Source organism: Eleutherodactylus coqui, chromosome 2 (assembly GCF_035609145.1).
Source record: "Eleutherodactylus coqui strain aEleCoq1 chromosome 2, aEleCoq1.hap1, whole genome shotgun sequence".
NCBI classification, from domain to species: domain Eukaryota; kingdom Metazoa; phylum Chordata; class Amphibia; order Anura; family Eleutherodactylidae; genus Eleutherodactylus; species Eleutherodactylus coqui.
In genome coordinates, this window is record NC_089838.1 from 291,383,282 (window position 1) to 291,403,226 (window position 19,945).

Sequence of the window (19,945 nt, forward strand, 5' to 3'; positions counted from 1 at the left end):
ATTTGTTTTGGGCCATGTACCTGGAACACCGCGATGGGAACACTTAGTGCACCCATAGTATGCACCGACCCCTGTAATACTCCTGTAGCTAAGGTATACGCACACCCCACTAACAGTTATGTTGCAGAAGTCTAGGGAGACCGTATTAACACTTCTGTAGTGTTAATAGACGGACCCCAGTTACATTTCAGTAGCTGCAGTATAGGCAGAGCACAGTATCAGTTACATTTCAGTAGTAACGGTATCGACATACCCCTGTAACATTTCCGTTACAGCAGTATAGGCAGAGCCCAGTATTAGTGGGATTTCAGTAGTAACAGTATAGACAGATTGACAACACCTATGTGGAAAAGCTAGTATTTTCTAAGACAAGAGAGGGGCATTTGATTGCAATGAAAAAGATACTCAAGGTACTGAAAGTCTGCACTCCTTCTCATCTCAAGCTGGAAAATGGAAAGGCTACATTCCTATGGTTTCCGTTGTCCATTTCATTTACAGCAGTATTGACAGACCCCAATAACATTTCAGTAGTAGTAACAGTATAGACACACCCCTTTAACATTTCCGTTGCAGCAGTGTAGGCTGAGCCCAGTAACATTTCATTTGCAGCAGTATTGACAGAGTGCAGTAATTTTTCAGTTGTAGTAACAGTATAGACAGACCCGCAGATTCACATTTCCCTGGCAGCAGTGTAGGGAGAGCATATTTTTCTTAACATTTCAGTAGTAGCAGTATAGTCAGACCCCAGTAACATTAACGTAGAAGCAGTATGGACAAAGCAGCAATTCACAATTCCCTTGCAGCAGTGTAGGGAGAGTACAGCATTTGTTACATTTCAGTAGTAGCAGTATAGTCAGACCCCAGTAACATTTACGTACAAGCAGTATGGACAAAGCAGCAGATTCACAATTCCCTTGCAGCAGTGTAGGGAGAGCACAGCATTTGTAACATTTCAGTAGTAGCAGTATAGACAGGCCCCAGTAACATTTACATAGAAGCAGTATGGACAAAGCAGCAGAAAAACATTTCCCCGCCAGCAGTGTAGGGAGAGCTTAGTATTTGTAACATTTCAGTGATAGCAGTATAGACAGACCCCAGTAACATTTACGTACAAGCATTATGGAAAAAGCAGCAGATTCACATTTCCCTGGCAGCAGTGTAGGGAGAGTACAGCATTTGTAACACTTCAGTAGTAGCAGTATAGACAGGCCCCAGTAACATTTACGTAGAAGCAGTCTGGGAAAAGCAGCAGAAAAACATTTCATTGGCGGCAGTGTAGGGAGAGTACAGCATTTGTAACACATCAGTAGTAGCAGTATAGACAGGCCCCAGTAACAAACGTAGAAGCAGTATGGGAAAAGCAGCAGAAAAACATTTCCCTGGCAGCAGTGTTGTTACGGCACTCTGACTCCCGAGCGCCAGGTGGGGTGCCCTGAACTTCCCGCACCCCACTGTCCCTGCCTACTTGCCTCGGCCCTGGCTAATCCCAGGTGGACAACTGGACGGCGGTTCCTGCGCTGGCTAGGGACCTGGCGACTGACAAGAGAAGCTAACTGATGGGGGGACAGAGTGCCGACAGAGAGGCAGATGGAAAAGACCAACAGAACAAACAAAGCTACAGGCAGGCGGAAGGAAACTGACTGGCAAACTAGGGCTAGCTGAGAGTAGCTGCAGACGGACTAGCTAGTAGCAGACAGAATCAGAACAGACTGACTAAAAGGCACACTAGAAAGAGACTGACTAGCAACTAGTAATGACTGAGACAGACTAGACTAGAGGCTAACAGAACCAATAACTGACAGTGAGCTCAGGTCACTGCCAGCCTTATAAACAAAAGACTCCGCCCCGGGGCGGAGAGTGGGAGGAGCCAGCTCCCCCACTACTGCACAAGAGAGGTGGAGGAGTGCGGGCGGACACGCCCACGCCGTCGCACACCAGCCGTTCCACGTCGCTGGGAGAGCCCCGACGTCAGGGCTCCAGGACGCCGGAGCCAACGCCGGGGTGGCGCGCGCTGACCGCGGGACCCTGCGCTACCCTGCATGGTAACAAGTGTAGGGAGAGTACAGCATTTGTTACATTTCAGTAGTAGCAGTATAGTCAGACCCCAGTAACATTTACGTACAAGCAGTATGGACAAAGCAGCAGATTCACATTTCCCTTGCAGCAGTGTAGGGAGAGCACAGCATTCGTAACATTTCAGTAGTAGCAGTATAGACAGGCCACAGTAACATTTACGAAGAAGCAGTATGGGCAAAGCAGCAGAAAAACATTTCCCCGCCAGCAGTGTAGGGAGAGCTTAGTATTTGTAACATTTCAGTAGTAGCAGTATAGACAGGCCCCAGTAACATTAACGTAGAAGCAGTATGGGCAAAGCAGCAGAAAAATATTTCCCTGGCAGCAGTGTAGGGAGAGCTTAGTATTTGTAACACTTCAGTAGTAGCAGTATAGACAGGCCCCAGTAACATTATCGTAGAAGCAGTATGGGCAAAGCAGCAGAAAAACATTTCCCTGGCAGCAGTGTAGGGAGAGCTTAGTATTTGTAACATTTCAGTAGTAGCAGTATAGTCAGACCCCAGTAACATTTACGTAGAAGCAGTATGGGCAGAGCCCAGTATTACCGTGTTTCCCCGAAAATAAGGCACCCCCGAAAGTAAGAAACATAAAGAAATTTGCAGAAATCGCAAATATAAGGCACACCCCGATAATAAGGCATACTAAAGTGTGCAGGCAAGTCGAGAGGCCTGTCCCCTGCTGCCATCCCCGTTGTCTCCTACCTCCTCCTGTGCTTGTATGAGTGTGCTGTTGTGAGCTCCCCTTGCTGGCTGGAAAACTCCATACTGTCGTTCTGTTGCTGCTGTACATGTCTGTTGTGATGAGCTCCCCCTAGTGGCCGGAAGCTGCAATACCATCCCTGCTTACAAGAGGAACTGTCTGCAGACAGGTACGTTACTTAAATTACAGCCCTTATTTTTTTTTATTGCTCTGTGTGTGAGTCAGGCAACCATATGTGTGATTCCTAAGGCTGGGTTCTCACAGAGTGTATTTCCAGCCTTAGGGGGTGAGCATTACAGTCTCCAGACAGTGTGTGGGAGACAGGTACTTTACAGCTTTTATTTTTTGTGGCCCTGTATGTGAGTCAGGCAAATTTTCTGTGCCAGAAGATGATGACATGACTGTCATTGAGTAATTTTTGCTTTGTTTTCACAGTTTGTCTAGCTATATTGGTTTGTGGTGACAGTATATACGGTAATAAATGTTCATTTTTTTTGTTAAACAATAAATGGGAATTCTTCTTCATTGAAAAATAAGACACCCCCTGAAAATAAGACATAGCGCATATTTGGGAGCAAAAATTAATATAAGACGCGTCTTATTTTCGGGGAAACAGGGTAGTTACATTTCTGTTATAGCAGTATAGACATGCCCCACTAACATTTCCGTTGAAGCAGTATGGGCAGAGCCCAGTATTAGTAATATTACAGTAGTAACAGTATACACCAACCAAGGTAACATTTCAGGAGCAGAAATATCGGCAGACCGAAGTAACATTTCTGTTGCTGAAGTATAGTCAGACCCCTGTAGCATTACTGTGGCAGAAGTATAGGTAGGCATAACAGAATTACATTTCTGTAGCAAAAGTGTAGGCCAACCCCAGACACAGTGGTGTAGCATGAGTGCAGGCGAAGCCCATAAAAATTACTTGGATTACATTGTAGGCGAGGGCCCGCAAAATTAGTGTACCGACAGTACAAATGTACCCCACAAAAAATTGCCTATGCCCAACCCAGAGGGCAGGTGAAACCCATTAATCGCTTAGCGTACTGTGGCTTAATTTTTATCTAGGCCTGGAGGCAGCCCAGTCAAAATAACAATTGGTTCAGGTGGAAGTTTCAATGCTTTGATATGAAGCTGGGGACCCCAGAAACTGTCCTCTCTCCTACTCCCGCAGCAGCCGGCTGTGATTCGCCTGGACCAGGAACTCGGCCTATACCCACACCCTCACTTGGAACTCCGCGTCCTCACCCTCGTCCACGTCCTCTACCCCTACCCTTCAGCATGGTGGATTAAGAATCGAGCAGACACTGAGCGATATGAAATTTTTTTTGAATTATTGCCGCGCAGTTGGTGCCTGCCAACGGTTATACAACGCAAAAAGAAGCCTGAGCTAAATTATAAGGAAGGATGCAAGCAGGACTAGCTGTGCACTATGCAGATGAGATTCACCTGCAGCTGACTGGTAACACAGAGCGGAGAAAAATGTTTGTGCTTTTTAAACGTGCACTTGGAGGCAGAGAGCGCTTACGTTACACTAACTGCCCCAAGCAAAAAATGACACTAAAGGCTGAACTGAGGCCTTGCAGTGCACTATGCAGTAGAGATTCACCTCAAGTCCCACAGGCCACGCAGTAATGTGCACTGGGTTACAAGCAGACATACAAAAGGATTCCTTTTTTAAAATTACTTTTTCTGCAATGCAATGCAGGCAATTGAGCGTGTATTGGACTTTCCTCTATGGCTGTCTGGCACCGTACACAGCTGACTGGTAACACAGAGCGGTGTAAAAAATTTGTGGTTTCTTGGCGTACACTTGGAGGCAGATAGCGCTGATGTTACGCTAAGTGCGGACAGAAAAATATTTAAATGAAGGCTGCACGCAGGCCTTGCTGTGCACTATGCAGTTTGGATGGACGTGAAGTCCCACAGGCCACGCAGGCAAATGCACTGGGTCACTGGTAGCCGTAAAAAGGATTTCGTTTTTAAATTTCCTTTTTTTTCTATGCAATGCAGGCTGAGGCTATGCAGTGTGTATTGCACTTTCAATCTATGGGTGTCAGACACACCGTGCACTTGTAAGACAGCTGGCGTGTAAGATAGAGCGGTGTAAAAAATTTGTGGTTTCTTGGCGTACACTTAGAGGCAGACAGCGCTGACGTTACACTAACTGCTAACTGAAAAATATTTACATGAAGGCTGCATGCAGGCTCTGCTGTGCAATACTGAGGTACTACAACTCCCAGCAACCACAGAGTTAAATGCACACGGTCACAGGTAGCCCTAAGAAGGACCGTTGGGGTTCTTGTAGACAAGATTCTACACTACCACTGTCCCTGCCTGACCAATACTGCCCCTATACTCAAGTACAGACTGCAGCCTGAGAACGCTATAGCCTGCACGCCCGATATATATAAAAAAAAAATTGTGCAAAACTGCTCACAGCCGCCACAACAGTAATGCACTAGGTGAGCTGTGGCCCTAAGAAGGACCGTTGGGGTTCTTGAAGACGCTAACACTCTCCCTATAGCAGCAGCAGCACTTTCCCTATACTCTCCCAGTGTGCGTCTGAGGAGAGCCGCGGGCGGGCCCACTTTAAATACTCGGCAGTCACTTGATCTCGCCAGCCATTCACTGCAGGGGGGTGGGATAGGGCTGGAACGTCACAGGAGGAAGTTGTAATGCCTTCCCTTTGTTTCTATTGGCCAGAAAATGGCGCAAATTTCTCAGGGAAGGAAATGTAATTGACTCGAGTGCCGCGTGGTGCTCGTCTCGAGTAACGAGTGTCTCGAACACACTAATACTCGAACGAGCATCAAGCTAGGACGAGTACGCTCGCTCATCTCTAATAAATTCAGTATCACCATAATCGTACTGACCCACAGAACAAAGTTCATATGTCATTTCTACTGCACTATGAACGCTTTATAAGCTAAATCCATCAAAAATGGTGCTCTAAGGGGGTTCCACCAGAAAGACCTGTTAATGCTTAGGTCCACGATTAACTCCTCAATAGAGATGAGCGAACACCAAAATGTTCGGGTGCTCGTTATTCGGAACGAACTTCCCGCGATGCTCGAGGGTTCGTTTCGAACAACGAACCCCATTGAAGTCAATGGGCGACCAGAGCATTTTTGTATTTCGCCGATGCTCGCTAAGGTTTTCATGTGTGAAAATCTGGGCAATTCAAGAAAGTGATGGGAATGACACAGAAACGGATAGGGCAGGCGAGGGGCTACATGTTGGGCTGCATCTCAAGTTCACAGGTCCCACTATTAAGCCACAATACCGGCAAGAGTGGGCCCCCCCCCCTCCCAACAACTTTTACTTCTGAAAAGCCCTCATTAGCATGGCATACCTTTGCTAAGCACCACACTAGCTACAACAAAGCACAATCACTGCCTGGATGACACTCCGCTGCCACTTCTCCTGGGTTACATGCTGACCAACCGCCCCCCCTCCCCCCCACAGCGCACACCAAAGTGTCCCTGCGCAGCCTTCAGCTGCCCTCATGCCACGCCACACTCATGTCTATTTAGAAGTGCGTCTGCCATGAGGAGGAACCGCAGGCACACACTGCAGAGGGTTGGCACGGCTAGGCAGCGACCCTCTTTAAAAGTGGCGGGGCGATAGCCCACAATGCTGTACAGAAGCAATGAGAAATAGAATCCTGTGCCACCGCCATCAGGAGCTGCACACGTAGGCATAGCAATGGGGAACCTATGTGCCACACACTGTTCATTCTGTCAAGGTGTCTGCATGCCCCAGTTAGACCGGGCTTTTTAATTCATAGACACAGGCAGGTACAACTCCCTATTGTGAAGTCCCTGTGGACCGACAGCATGGGTGGGTGCCAGGAAGCCACCGGCGGTACATAGAAATATCCCATTGCATTGCCCAACACAGCTGAGGTAGTAATGTCGTGCGTAATGCAGGTGGGCTTCGGCCCACACTGCATGCCCCAGTCAGACTGGGGTTCTTTACAAGTGTACAGATGTATTAAAAACTCCGTGTGCACCTACAGCATGGGTGGCTCCCTGGAACCCACCGGCGGTACACAAAAATATCCCATTGCATTGCCCAACACAGCTGAGGTAGTAATGTTGTGTGTAATACAGGTGGGCTTCGGCCCACACTGCATGCCCCAGTCAGACTGGGGTTCTTTAGAAGTGGACACATGTAGGTTAAACTCCCTGTGGACCCACTGCCTGGGTGGGTGCCAGGAAGCCACCGGCGGTACATAGAAATATCCCATTGCATTGCCCAACACAGCTGAGGTAGTAATGTCGTGCGTAATACAGGTGGGCTTCGGCCCACACTGCATGCCCCAGTCAGACTGGGGTTCTTTACAAGTGTACAGATGTATTAAAAACTCCGTGTGCACCTACAGCATGGGTGGCTCCCTGGAACCCACCGGCGGTACACAAAAATATCCCATTGCATTGCCCAACACAGCTGAGGTAGTAATGTCATGCATAATGCAGGTGGGCTTCGGCCCACACTACATGCCCCAGTCAGACTGGGGTTCTTTAGAAGTGGACACATGTAGGTTAAACTCCCTGTGGACCCACTGCCTGGGTGGGTGCCAGGAAGCCACCGGCGGTACATAGAAATATCCCATTGCATTGCCCAACACAGCTGAGATAGTAATGTCGTGCGTAATACAGGTGGGCTTCGGCCCACACTGCATGCCCCAGTCAGACTGGGGTTCTTTACAAGTGTACAGATGTATTAAAAACTCCGTGTGCACCTACAGCATGGGTGGCTCCCTGGAACCCACCGGCGGTACACAAAAATATCCCATTGCATTGCCCAACACAGCTGAGGTAACGTCAGCTGGAATGCAGGTGGGCTAAAAATTAATTTGATTACACTGTAGGCGAGGGCCCACAAAAATTGCTGTATCAACAGTACTAATGTACATCCCAAAAATTGGCCATGGCCAGCCAAGAGGGCAGGTGAAACCCATTAATCGCTTTGGTTAATGTGGCTTAAGTGGTAACTAGGCCTGGAGGCAGCCCAGTATAACGAAAAATTGGTTCAAGTTACAGTTCCAACGCTTTTAAGCGCATTGAAACTTATAAAAATTGTTCAGAAAAATTATTTGAGTGAGCCTTGTGGCCCTAAGAAAAATTGCCCGTTCAGCGTGATTACGTGAGGTTTCAGGAGGAGGAGCAGGAGGAGGAGGAGGAATATTAGACACAGATTGATGAAGCAGAAATGTCCCCGTTTCGGATGGTGAGAGAGAACGTAGCTTCCATCCGCGGGTGCAGCCTACGTATTGCTTACGTATCGCTGCTGTCCGCTGGTGGAGAACAGAAGTCTGGGGAAATCCAGCCTTTGTTCATCTTGATGAGTGTTAGCCTGTCGGCACTGTCGGTTGACAAGCGGCTACGCTTATCTGTGATGATTCCCCCAGCCGCACTAAACACCCTCTCCGACAAGACGCTAGCCGCAGGACAAGCAAGCACCTCCAGGGCATACAGCGCTAGTTCAGGCCACGTGTCCAGCTTCGACACCCAGTAGTTGTAGGGGGCAGAGGCGTCACCAAGGATGGTCGTGCGATCCGCTACGTACTCCCTCACCATCCTTTTACAGTGCTCCCGCCGACTCAGCCGTGACTGGGGAGCGGTGACACAGTCTTGGTGGGGAGCCATAAAGCTGGCCAGGCCCCTAAAGACTGTTGCACTGCCTGGGATGTACATGCTGCTCGATCTACGCACATCCCCTGCTACCTTGCCCTCGGTACTGCGCCTTCTGCCACTAGCGCTGTCGGCTGGGAATTTTACCATCAGCTTGTCCGCAAGGGTCCTGTGGTATAGCAACACTCTCGAACCCCTTTCCTCTTCGGGAATCAGAGTGGGCAGGTTCTCCTTATACCGTAGATCGAGCAGTGTGTACACCCAGTAATCCGTCGTGGCCAGAATGCGTGCAACGCAAGGGTCACGAGAAAGGCATCCTAACATGAAGTCAGCCATGTGTGCCAGGGTACCTGTACGCAACACATGGCTGTCTTCACTAGGAAGATCACTTTCAGGATCCTCCTCCTCCTCCTCCTCCTCAGGCCATACACGCTGAAAGGATGACAGGCAATCAGCCGGTGTACCGTCAGCAGCGGCCCAAGCTGTCGCTTCCCCCTCCTCCTCATCCTCCTCATGCTCCTCCTCCTCCTGTACGCGCTGAGAAATAGACAGGAGGGTGCCCTGACTATCCAGTGGCATACTGTCTTCCCCCGCCCCCGTTTCCGAGCGCAAAGCAGCTGCCTTTATGCTTTGCAGGGAATTTCTCAAGATGCATAGCAGAGGAATGGTGACGCTAATGATTGTAGCATCGCCGCTCACCACCTGGGTAGACTCCTCAAAATTACCAAGGACATGGCAGATGTCTGCCAACCATGCCCACTCTTCTGAAAGGAATTGAGGAGGCTGACTCCCACTGCGCCGCCCATGTTGGAGTTGGTATTCGACTATAGCTCTACGTTGTTCATAGAGCCTGGCCAACATGTGGAGCGTAGAGTTCCACTGTGTGGGCACGTCGCACAGCAGTCGGTGCACTGGCAGCTTAAAGTGATGTTGCAGGGTGCGCAGGGTGGCAGCGTCCGTGTGGGACCTGCGAAAATGTGCGCAGAGCCGGCGCGCCTTTACGAGCAGGTCTGACAAGCGTGGGTAGCTTTTCAGAAAGCGCTGAACCACCAAATTAAAGACGTGGGCCAGGCATGGCACGTGCGTGAGGCTGCCGAGCTGCAGAGCCACCACCAGGTTACGGCCGTTGTCACACACGACCATGCCCGGTTGGAGGCTCAGCGGCGCAAGCCAGCGGTCGGTCTGCTGTGTCAGACCCTGCAGCAGTTCGTGGGCCGTGTGCCTCTTATCGCCTAAGCTGAGTAGTTTCAGCACGGCCTGCTGACGCTTGCCCACCGCTGTGCTGCCACACCGCGCGACACCGACTGCTGGCGACATGCTGCTGCTAACACATCTTGATTGCGAGACAGAGGAGGAGGAGGAGGAGGGTGCTTTAGTGGAGGAAGCATACACCTCCGCAGATACCACCACCGAGCTGGGGCCCGCAATTCTGGGGGTGGGTAGGACATGAGCGGTCCCAGGCTCTGACTCTGTCCCAGCCTCCACTAAATTCACCCAATGTGCCGTCAGGGAGATGTAGTGGCCCTGCCCGCCTGTGCTTGTCCACGTGTCCGTAGTTAAGTGGACCGTCAGGAATAAGGAAATAGTGACTGGCAGCATTCAGCAATGTAGAAAAATACAAGATTTATTTCCCCATTACAAAAATTACGGCAACGTTTCGGTCGTAATAGACCTTCCTCAAGCCAATGAGGAAGGTCTATTACGACCGAAACGTTGCCGTAATTTTTGTAATGGGGAAATAAATCTTGTATTTTTCTACATTGCTGAATGCTGCCAGTCACTATTTCCTTATTCCTGACTGCACCCTTGGAGCCTCTCTGGTTTAGGCTTCCTGACTGGCTTTTGCACACTGTTTTGCCTGGCTCTATGTGAGGATATATGCTGTGCTGCTGGGAACCTCTTTTTTCTACTTAGTTAAGTGGACCGTGGCAGTAACCGCGTTGGTGAGGGCGCGTACAATGTTGCGGGAGACGTGGTCATGCAGGGCTGGGACGGCACATCGGGAAAAGTAGTGGCGACTGGGAACTGAGTAGCGCGGGGCCGCCGCCTCCATGATACTTTTGAAGGACTCCGTTTCCACAACCCTATACGGCAGCATCTCAAGGCTGATGAATTTTGCTATGCGGACGGTTAACGTTTGAGCGTGCGGGTGCGTGGCGGCGTACTTGCGCTTGCGCTCCAACAGTTGCGCAAGCGACGGCTGGACGGTGCGCTGAACTACACTGCTGGATGGGGCCGAGGACAGCGGAGGTGAGGGTGTGGGTGCAGGCCAGGAGACGGTAGTGCCTGTGTCCTGAGAGGGGGGTTGCATCTCAGTGGCAGGTTGGGGCACAGGGGGAGAGGCAGGGGTGCAAACCGGAGGCGCTGAACGGCCTTCGTCCCACCTTGCGGGGTGCTTGGCCATCATATGTCTGCGCATGGTGGTGGTGGTGAGGCTGTTGGTGTTGGCTCCCCGGCTGAGCTTTGCGCGACAAAGGTTGCACACCACTGTTCGTCGGTCGTCAGGCGTCTCTGTGAAAAACTGCCAGACCTTAGAGCACCTCGGCCTCTGCAGGGTGGCATGGCGCGAGGGGGCGCTTTGGGAAACACTTGGTGGATTATTCGGTCTGGCCCTGCCTCTACCCCTGGCCACCGCACTGCCTCTTGCAACCTGCCCTGCTGATGCCCTTGACTCCCCCTCTGAAGACCTGTCCTCCTGAGTAAGCGTTGCACACCAGGTGGGGTCAGTCACCTCATCGTCCTGCTGCTCTTCCTCGGAATCCTCTGTGCGCTGCTCCCTCGGACTTACTGCCCTTACTACTACCTCACTGCAAGACAACTGTGTCTGATCGTCATCGTCCTCCTCACCCACAGAAAGTTGTTGAGACAGTTGGCGGAAGTCCCCAGCCTCTTCCCCCGGACCCCGGGAACTTTCGAATGGTTGGGCATCAGTGACGATAAACTCCTCTGGTGGGAGAGGAACCGCTGCTGCCCAATCTAAGCAGGGGCCCGAGAACAGTTCCTGGGAGTGTTTCCGCTCCTGAGCAGGTGTTATTGTAGTGGAGTGAGGAGGCTGGGAGGAAGGAGGAGCAGCAGACAGAGGATTCGGATTGGCAGCAGTGGACGGCGCAGAACTGCGGGTAGACGATAGGTTGCTCGAAGCACTTTCTGCCATCCAGGACAGGACCTGCTCACACTGCTCATTTTCTAATAACCGTCTCCCGCGTGGACCCATTAATTGGGCGATGAATGTGGGGACACCAGAAACGTGCCTCTCTCCTAATCGCGCAGCAGTCGGCTGCGACACACCTGGATCAGGAGCTTGGCCTGTGCCCACACCCTGACTTGGCCCTCCGCGTCCTCGGCCGCGTCCACGTCCTCTAGGCCTACCCCTACCCCTCAGCATGCTGTATTACCAGTGATTTGATTTCACAGGCAGCTAATAAATTGGCGCAAGACTGCAGGCCAAATATAATTTTTTCCCTTTTTTGAAAACGAAAGGCCCCACTGCCTCTAGTGAATGAATAATCTAAGTTTAATAACTGTGCTGTTTTCCTGCTAATGTGTCACAGAACGTGAGGGTAGCAGAGTTATTAACTGTGGCAGAGCAGGTATTTTTTTTCCCAATTAAGGAAAGCAAATGGCGAAGCCAGGAGTAAAACGTAGCTGGGTGCGTCTGATTTTTACAGGTTGCACACGCAGCCGACACGTGTCCACCGCCCTTAGGACGGACAGAGGCAGGACAAATAGAAATATTTTCACTTGTTTTACAAGCAAAAGGCAGCACTGCGTATATTCAATGAATAATAACTGTGTTGTGGCCCTGCCTATACAATTCTTTCCCTGCAGTATCAATGGAGGGTGGAATGCTCTGCAGAGGCGATTTTGAGAAGCAAAAAAAAATGCAGCACAGCTAACAGCAGCCTGGACAGTACTGCACACGGATAAATATGGCCCTAGAAAGGACCTTTGAGGTTCTTGAAGGCTACACTCACTCCTAACACTCTCCCTACCTATGCAGCACTTCTGTCCCTAATGCCGGGTGCAATGCTCTGCAGAGCCGATTTTGAGAAAAAAAAAATTGCCACTGCTAACAGCAGCCAACACACAGCTATCAGTGGCCCTAATAAGGACCTTTGGGGGGTCTTGAAGCCTACACTAACTACCAATTCTTTCCCTACAGCAGCTCCGGTACAAACAGCACTGTCCCTCATCTAACTCACACGGCATCTGAGGCGAACCGCGGGAGGGGCCGACTTTTATGTTCGGGTGACACCTGATCTTCCCAGCCACTCACAGCAGGGGGGTGGTATAGGGCTTGAACGTCACAGGGGGAAGTTGTAATGCCTTCCTGTCTTTCAATTGGCCAAAAAAAGCGCGCTAACGTCTCAGGGAAGGAAGTGAAAGTAACCAGAACACCGCATGGTGTTCGTTACGAATAACGAACATCCCGAACACCCTAATATTCGCACGAATATCAAGCTCGGAAGAACACGTTCGCTCATCTCTACTCCTCAATCATCGCATTGGGAAACAGAGTTGACAATGTAGACCACATAGAATCCAAAATAACGGAGTCTTATCAAGTCCATTCTTCAGCAGTAATGGTACGACAAGGGCTGTCCGCTGCCCCATCATTGTTTATACTGACAATGGAACCTTATGCCCACGTGTGCAGCTCCTGATGGCGGTGGCACAGGATTCTATTTCTCATTGCTTCTGTACAGCATTGTGGGCTATCGCCCCGCCACTTTTAAAGAGGGTCGCTGCCTAGCCGTGCCAACCTCTGCAGTGTGTGCCTGCGGTTCCTCCTCATGGCAGACGCACTTCTAAATAGACATGAGTGTGGCGTGGCATGAGGGCAGCTGAAGGCTGCGCAGGGACACTTTGGTGTGCGCTGTGGGGGGGGGGGGGGGGAGGGGGGGCGGTTGGGCAGCATGTAACCCAGGAGAAGTGGCAGCGGAGTGTCATCCAGGCAGTGATTGTGCTTTGTTGTAGCTAGTGTGGTGCTTAGCAAAGGTATGCCATGCTAATGAGGGCTTTTCAGAAGTAAAAGTTGTTGGGAGGGGGGGGGGGCACTCTTGCCGGTATTGTGGCTTAATAGTGGGACCTGTGAACTTGAGATGCAGCCCAACATGTAGCCCCTCGCCTGCCCTATCCATTGCTGTGTTGTTCCCATCACTTTCTTGAATTGCCCAGATTTTCACACATGAAAACCTTAGCGAGCATCGGCGAAATACAAAAATGTTCTGGTCGCCCATTGACTTCAATGGGGTTCGTTGTTCGAAACGAACCCTCGAGCATCACGGGAAGTTCGTTCCGAATAACGAACACCCGAACATTTTGGTGTTCGCTCATCTCTAATTCCGACATATTGAGGTGTTGAAATATTTTGTGGATGAGCTGGAGATGGGTACTTTGAGGGAAAGATGAATATCCTTAATTTTGAATCTGTTCCTAAACAGCAAAATAAAATTTTTCAAAGTTTTGGGAGAGGAGTATGTACTAACTACAAGGGACTTCTTGAAATACTCCCAAATTAAGAGTATCTTAAAGATCCTTGTCTCACAAGAAATTTCCCTGCCAGTATTTCTATATCTATCCCCCCTCCCTTCCCTAAAATTTATAAAATATCTTCATTACAGCGAGGCAACCAGAACATACGGAGTTTAGAAAAGCAAATATACTAAACTGGGAGAAGGAATTAAACAAATCCTATGCTTTCACAAAGGGGTGTAATGCGTTCACATGGGCTATTAAGTTTATGCTTTGTGCTATCTTACTTAAAATCCACTAAAAAATGATAACAAGGTGGTACTACTCCCTCTACAGGCCGGCTACTTTATTCCCGGGTACTTCTAGCACCGTGATGGCGAACCTATGACACGCGTGTCAGCACTGACACGCGTGGCCATAGTCGCTGACACGCGGCCGCTGTCGGCCGTTCCCCCCGTTGGTGAATACCAGCAGGGGCCGCCGCGGCTCCCCTGCTGGTATTCACTAACCAGCACTGATCCCGGCACACACTGTGATGTCAGTGTGCAGCCAGGAACCTCCTCCCCCCGTCCCCCGACGTCTCTTACCTGTTGGTTCCGCGGGAGCGTCCGGGGGAGAAGGCGTCCTGCAACACACTGACGTCACAGTGTGTGCCGGAGATCATCGCTGCTGGAGGGCGTGGAGGCCAGTGGAGGAGCGGAACTTTCAGGACGTGGATGGGGTGAGTACGCGGGTCTCGGGGTCCGTTGTCGCTGCTCGGGGGGTCCACTGTGGGGGGCCTCTATCGCTGCTGGGGGGGTCCGCTGTCGATGCTGCGGGGTCTCCGGTGGCTGCTGGGGGGGTCCACTGTCGCTGCTGGGGGGTCCGCTGTCGCTGCTGGGGGGTCCACTGTCGCTGCGGGGGGGTCCACTGTGGGGGCCACTGTCGCTGCTGGGGGAGTCCGCTGTCGCTGCTGGGGGGGGGTCCGCTGTGGGGGCCACTGTCGCTGCTGGGGGAGTGGTCTGCTGTCGTTGCTGGGGGGGCACTGTCGCTGGTGGAGGGTCCACTGTCGCTGCTGGGGGGTCCGCTGTCAGGGTCCACTGTGGGGGCCACTGTCGCTGCTGGGGGGTCTGCTGTCACTGCTGGGGGGTCCACTGTCAGGGTCCGCTGTGGGGGGCGTTGTTGCTGCTGGGGGGTCTGCTGTCGGGGTCCACTGTCGCTGCTGGGGGGTCCGCTGTCGGGATCCGCTGTGGGGGCCACTGTCGCTGCTGGGGTTTTTTTTCTGTGGGGTCTGCTGTCGCTGCTAGGGGGGCCGCTGTCGCTGCTAGGGGGCCGCTACTGGGGGCGCTGTCCCCGCTGGGGGCTGCTGTGGGGAAGCACTGTCACTGCTGGGGGGGATCATTACTAAGATGAGTGAGGGGGAGGCTGGGAGAGGCGAGGGCCTGTGCTATGGGTGTTTTAGGTTTACTAAATACAGTTATATATTACAATTATACTTTTTTGTTATTTAAACTATAAATATCACGAATTTATGGATTTTTTCTCGAAGTGACACACCACCCGAGTTATGCTCGGTTTTTTGGCGAATTTTGGCACACCGAGCTCAAAAGGTTGCCCATCACTGTTCTAGCACATGTTGAAAGCCCGTGGACACAGGAGTACGATCCTTAACTTCATGTGCTGGAGCTTCTGTTGTCTAAAGCTCTTATGGAACTCAGTGTTCCATTTAATAAAAAAGATGACCAAGATAGGTATAACACCCAACCCACACATCGCTGTTCTTTTATTGGACATAGAAGCTATCCAGGCTAGGAATAGAAAACTGGTGGCCCATATCCTTCTCTCAGTAAAGCTTTCCATTGCAAGAAAATTGAAATGCAATAACCCTCCATCCCTACAGTCAATAGTCAACATGATTTTGCATTAGTTCATTTGTGAAACTATATGTACTAATAAACAACTCAGTACCAGGATTTACAGAAATGTGGCAACCTTGGCTGGATTCACAAGCTGTAATAGCTAAAGGAAGGTGGGCCAAAATCTATACAGGTTAAGCTAAAGATGAGACTTCATGCTGCATACTGATTGGAAAAGTGGAACTTATTACATCCTTAAGTTTGTACTCTATATGAAGTTTGCTGCTTGTAGCTTTTTGCTCTAGTACTGATGACATACAGTATAAGTGCTTTTAAGTCCTTTACTGACCATCAGATGTTGCAAATCGAAGGTGACTGGAGCGGGCAGATTCTCTGTATTGTTCCTTGTGATAGCTCCACCAATCACCGAGGAGATCACTTCTTCTTTATTTGTATGATCTGAATCCCCGAACGATGCAAGAATGCTGCCATTTAACTTATCATTGAGGCCTTTATAGGAGATAAACATGGCTCCACCTGATAAACACAGATATAATACAGAATAAGTATATGATGAAGTAATAAACATGTATAGCCAGTACAGTAGGCTTAACACTCACCACCCGTGAAGTTCACAAGTGAACACGGTACTTCCATTTCATTGTCATCAATGGTTAGGATCATGGAAGAATTATCAACACAGAAGTCCTGAGCAACCTGCATTTTAGCCTCTATAGGAGATAGAAAAGAAGATTACACATGATTATTTGGGTATACAGTGATCCCTTCATATATAGCGGTTCAATGATCGCAGCTTCAGTGCATCGTGGATTTTAGATAGACCATATATGATTCTGTTTTTGCAGAGTTCTTCGCTATATCATGGAATTTTGTGGTACATACAGAAAATACAGTAAGCCACTATCGCTTGCCAACGCAGGATTGTACACCGCACTATTGTACTATTGGCTGATGGAATGTGTTCTGTATCGGTGCTGATTGGCTCACTGATCATAGCATCAGTCTGTTTGTTTCCTTGATTGATTTGTGTAAATATAGTGCCGCTACTTCGCTGATTTTCACGTATCGCAGGGGGTCTCTGGAACGTAACTCCCACGATAGATGAGGGATCACTGTATAGTGATTAATTGAGCATTCATATGAGTGTTACGGTACACCCTCCCAGATATTGCAATGCCTCATGCCCTTGCTGGAAAGGCCATGAGGTATTTATACCAGGATGTTGCAATGTAGGAGATCAGGAATCGGTAAGTCATACTTTTTAAGGTTAGCTACATTCACAGTGCCCCCTTTTTCTCACATCGGTATATATTCTCTGCCTATAAGAAGTTTATTGATAATACAAATGTATCTACTCACCAATTTCAGAGGTGTTTATATCTTGGTTGTTGAGCTCTACAGTAAAGGATGCCAGTAGTGAGGTTTCCACATTTTCTATTACGACAATAAAAACGTCTTGGAGGTCGGTGATGTTGAGCGTTGTCAATGAAGTTTGATTGAGAACGTTAGTGATCTGAGTTGCCACTGCCTACGGAGATGAATGCAGGATATTCCAAAGCAAGCCCAATGACATAAGGAGAAGAAAAGCAAAAAAAGTTCACCAACAATACTAGTGTTGTCTCCATCACATCTAATAGCGGTATTTCTGTCAATGTTGAGGGTCTATTTTACCAAATGTTCATCTCGTCAGTGCTACAGAATGATCTTAATTTGGATGAGTGAAGAACAATCACAAACAAGGAGTCTTCAAATTTTTAATTAGTCATAAAAAGAACTAGAATGGCAGAAATTGTCTTTTGTTGAAGTATTTCTCATACAGAGGTTGAAAAAGAGGGAAAAAATTATGCATATTTAAAAATAGTCTTGATTAAAAATTTCCTACAAGGAGGGAACTTTGAAGACATTCACTTTCCCCCACGGTCTACTTCTTATCATATGATTTATCAGTAAGACTTTATTGATGATATGTCCTATATGTACAGTGATAATAACAAAGTAGTGCAGTAAGGATTGCATGTTTAAGTTCCTTTGCGGGACTAACAAAGATTGAAAAAAAAACAACAAAGAAATAAAACCAAAAACTTGTTATTTCAAACTAAAAGAAAAAAAAACTACACATATTTGGTATCACCACCTCTGCAATGGCCAATAGTACTGTATAAAAATAATGTGTTATTGAGTTGGTTAATACGTTAGAAAAATAAAATAGTACCAGAGTTGCTGTCTTCATTCTACCTCCTAAAAAATAGAATAAAATGATCAAAAAGTCACATGTACCTCAAAGGATGATACAAGTAAAACATATAGTTTGTCCGACAAAAAACAAGCTTTCTCTCAGCTCCATTGGCAAAAAGATTAGCACCATGGTGACATCCACCATATATGTGCGATGGATGTGTCCGGTGTTTGTACAGAGCCGAGCTCCATACACATAGTGTTGGCGGTCTTTGAGAGCTGACCCAACTGCAATGGCCATGATTGGTGATACTCCAATTGCTGTCGTTAACTACTTAGATGCCTCTGACAATTTTTATAGTGGTATTTAAATAGTCCTCCCTGACATTGCAAGGTGCTCATGGTAGCCTAGAACCTTGTCAAAGCCCCCAAGGGTGCCATGTATTTCCTGTGGCATGTGGCACATCTTAAAAGAATGCCTTCAGAAATATAATTTATGGCAATACTGAAGAAGTCTAGTATATTTTATAAGTGATCACTAATTTAGGTTCCCAATGGGACCAAAACTAAAAAAGTGAAATAAAGTTTTTTCTCTTAGTACAAAAAGTAAAATATTATTATGTTAAATCCCCTCTTACCTCATCTTTAAAATAAAATAAATAAAAAATGTTGTGTATTGCCACATCCATAAAAGTCCAATCTATTAAAATAAAGCATTATTTATCTCAACTGGTGACTGCCATTAGAAAAAAAATACACAACATCAGAATGGTACTTTTTTGTTCATTTGTCTCCAAGATAAAATTTAATAAACAATCAAAAAGTCACATGTACCGCAAAATGGTACCGATGGAAATCATAGGTTGTCTCTCAAAAACAAGTCTTCGCTCAAGCCCATCAATGGAAAAATATAAAACTTATATTGGCCCAAAAATGGTGCCAGAAAGTAAGTTAAAAAATATATATTTTATTATTTAAAAACAGCAGAACAAAAAAACGATATAGATTTGGTATAGCTGTAATTGTACTGATCCACAGAATAAAGTGAATGTTATTTTTGCTGCAATGTGTATGCTTAAAAAACAAGATGCTAGCGCACTTTTTTTTACATTTCACCCCACTTAGACATTATAAAAAAATTTTCAGTACATCACATGGTATTTTAACCCCTTAGTGACGAAGCCTGTTTGCACCTTAGTTAAGGAGCCAAATTTTGGAAATCTGACATGCGTCGTTCAACGTAGAATAACTCCGTAAAGGTTTTGCATATCCAAGTGATTCTGACACAGTTTTTTCGCCACATGCTGTACTTCATTTTGGTTGTAAAAAGAGACCGATATAATTTGTGCATATTTATTAAAAGTGTCAATATTGGAAAAATTTTGAAAAAATTGTCATTTTTTCACATTTTCAACTATAATATCTCAAATATGTCCAAACATACTGTACAAATTTTTGCTAAGATATATATTTCCATCTGTTTACTTTATTCTGAATGCACATTTGAAAAACAGTTGTGTTTTTTTAACCATTTAGAGGACGTACAAATTTAACATTACTTTTCAGCCTTTTTGAGGAACACTTTGTTTTCCTGCACCAAGCCAAGTTTGCAAAGGCTCATGAGCGTCAGAATAATAGATCCCCCCAAATGACCCCATTTTAAAAACTACACCCCTTAATGTATTCACTGAGGGGTGTCATGAGTATTTTGACCACACCGTTTTTTTTCAGGAATTAATTCAATTTAGAGGAGAAAGAATAAAATTTCATATTTTTGCAAATATGTCATTTTAAAGACATAATTTTTTCCTACAGTGCCCATGAAAATGAGGATTTACACCCCAAAATGGATACCCCTGTTTCTCCCGTGTTCAGAAATATACCCATTGTGGCCCTAATCTAATGTCTGGATGCACAATGGGGCCTAAAATGAAAGGAGTAGTCAGTGTCTTTCAGAACATAAATTTTGCTTGAAGGCGTTTTAGGCCCCATAGCACTTTTGTAGAGCTCTTGAGCGGCCATAAC

General features: G+C 47.8%; 1 protein-coding gene across 1 annotated transcript in view; it reads right to left on the bottom strand.

The window, feature by feature from the left end:
- Positions 1–19,945, bottom strand: part of LOC136610194 (adhesion G protein-coupled receptor E1-like) — a 70,406-nt gene that overhangs the window by 38,717 nt on the left and 11,744 nt on the right. The window contains exons 4-6 of the mRNA XM_066589436.1: positions 17,105–17,273; positions 16,345–16,455; positions 16,074–16,261 (exon numbers count right to left, since the gene is read on the bottom strand). Of these exons, the coding sequence (XP_066445533.1) occupies positions 16,074–16,261; positions 16,345–16,455; positions 17,105–17,273 (468 nt within the window). The remainder of the gene's footprint in view (positions 1–16,073; positions 16,262–16,344; positions 16,456–17,104; positions 17,274–19,945) is intronic.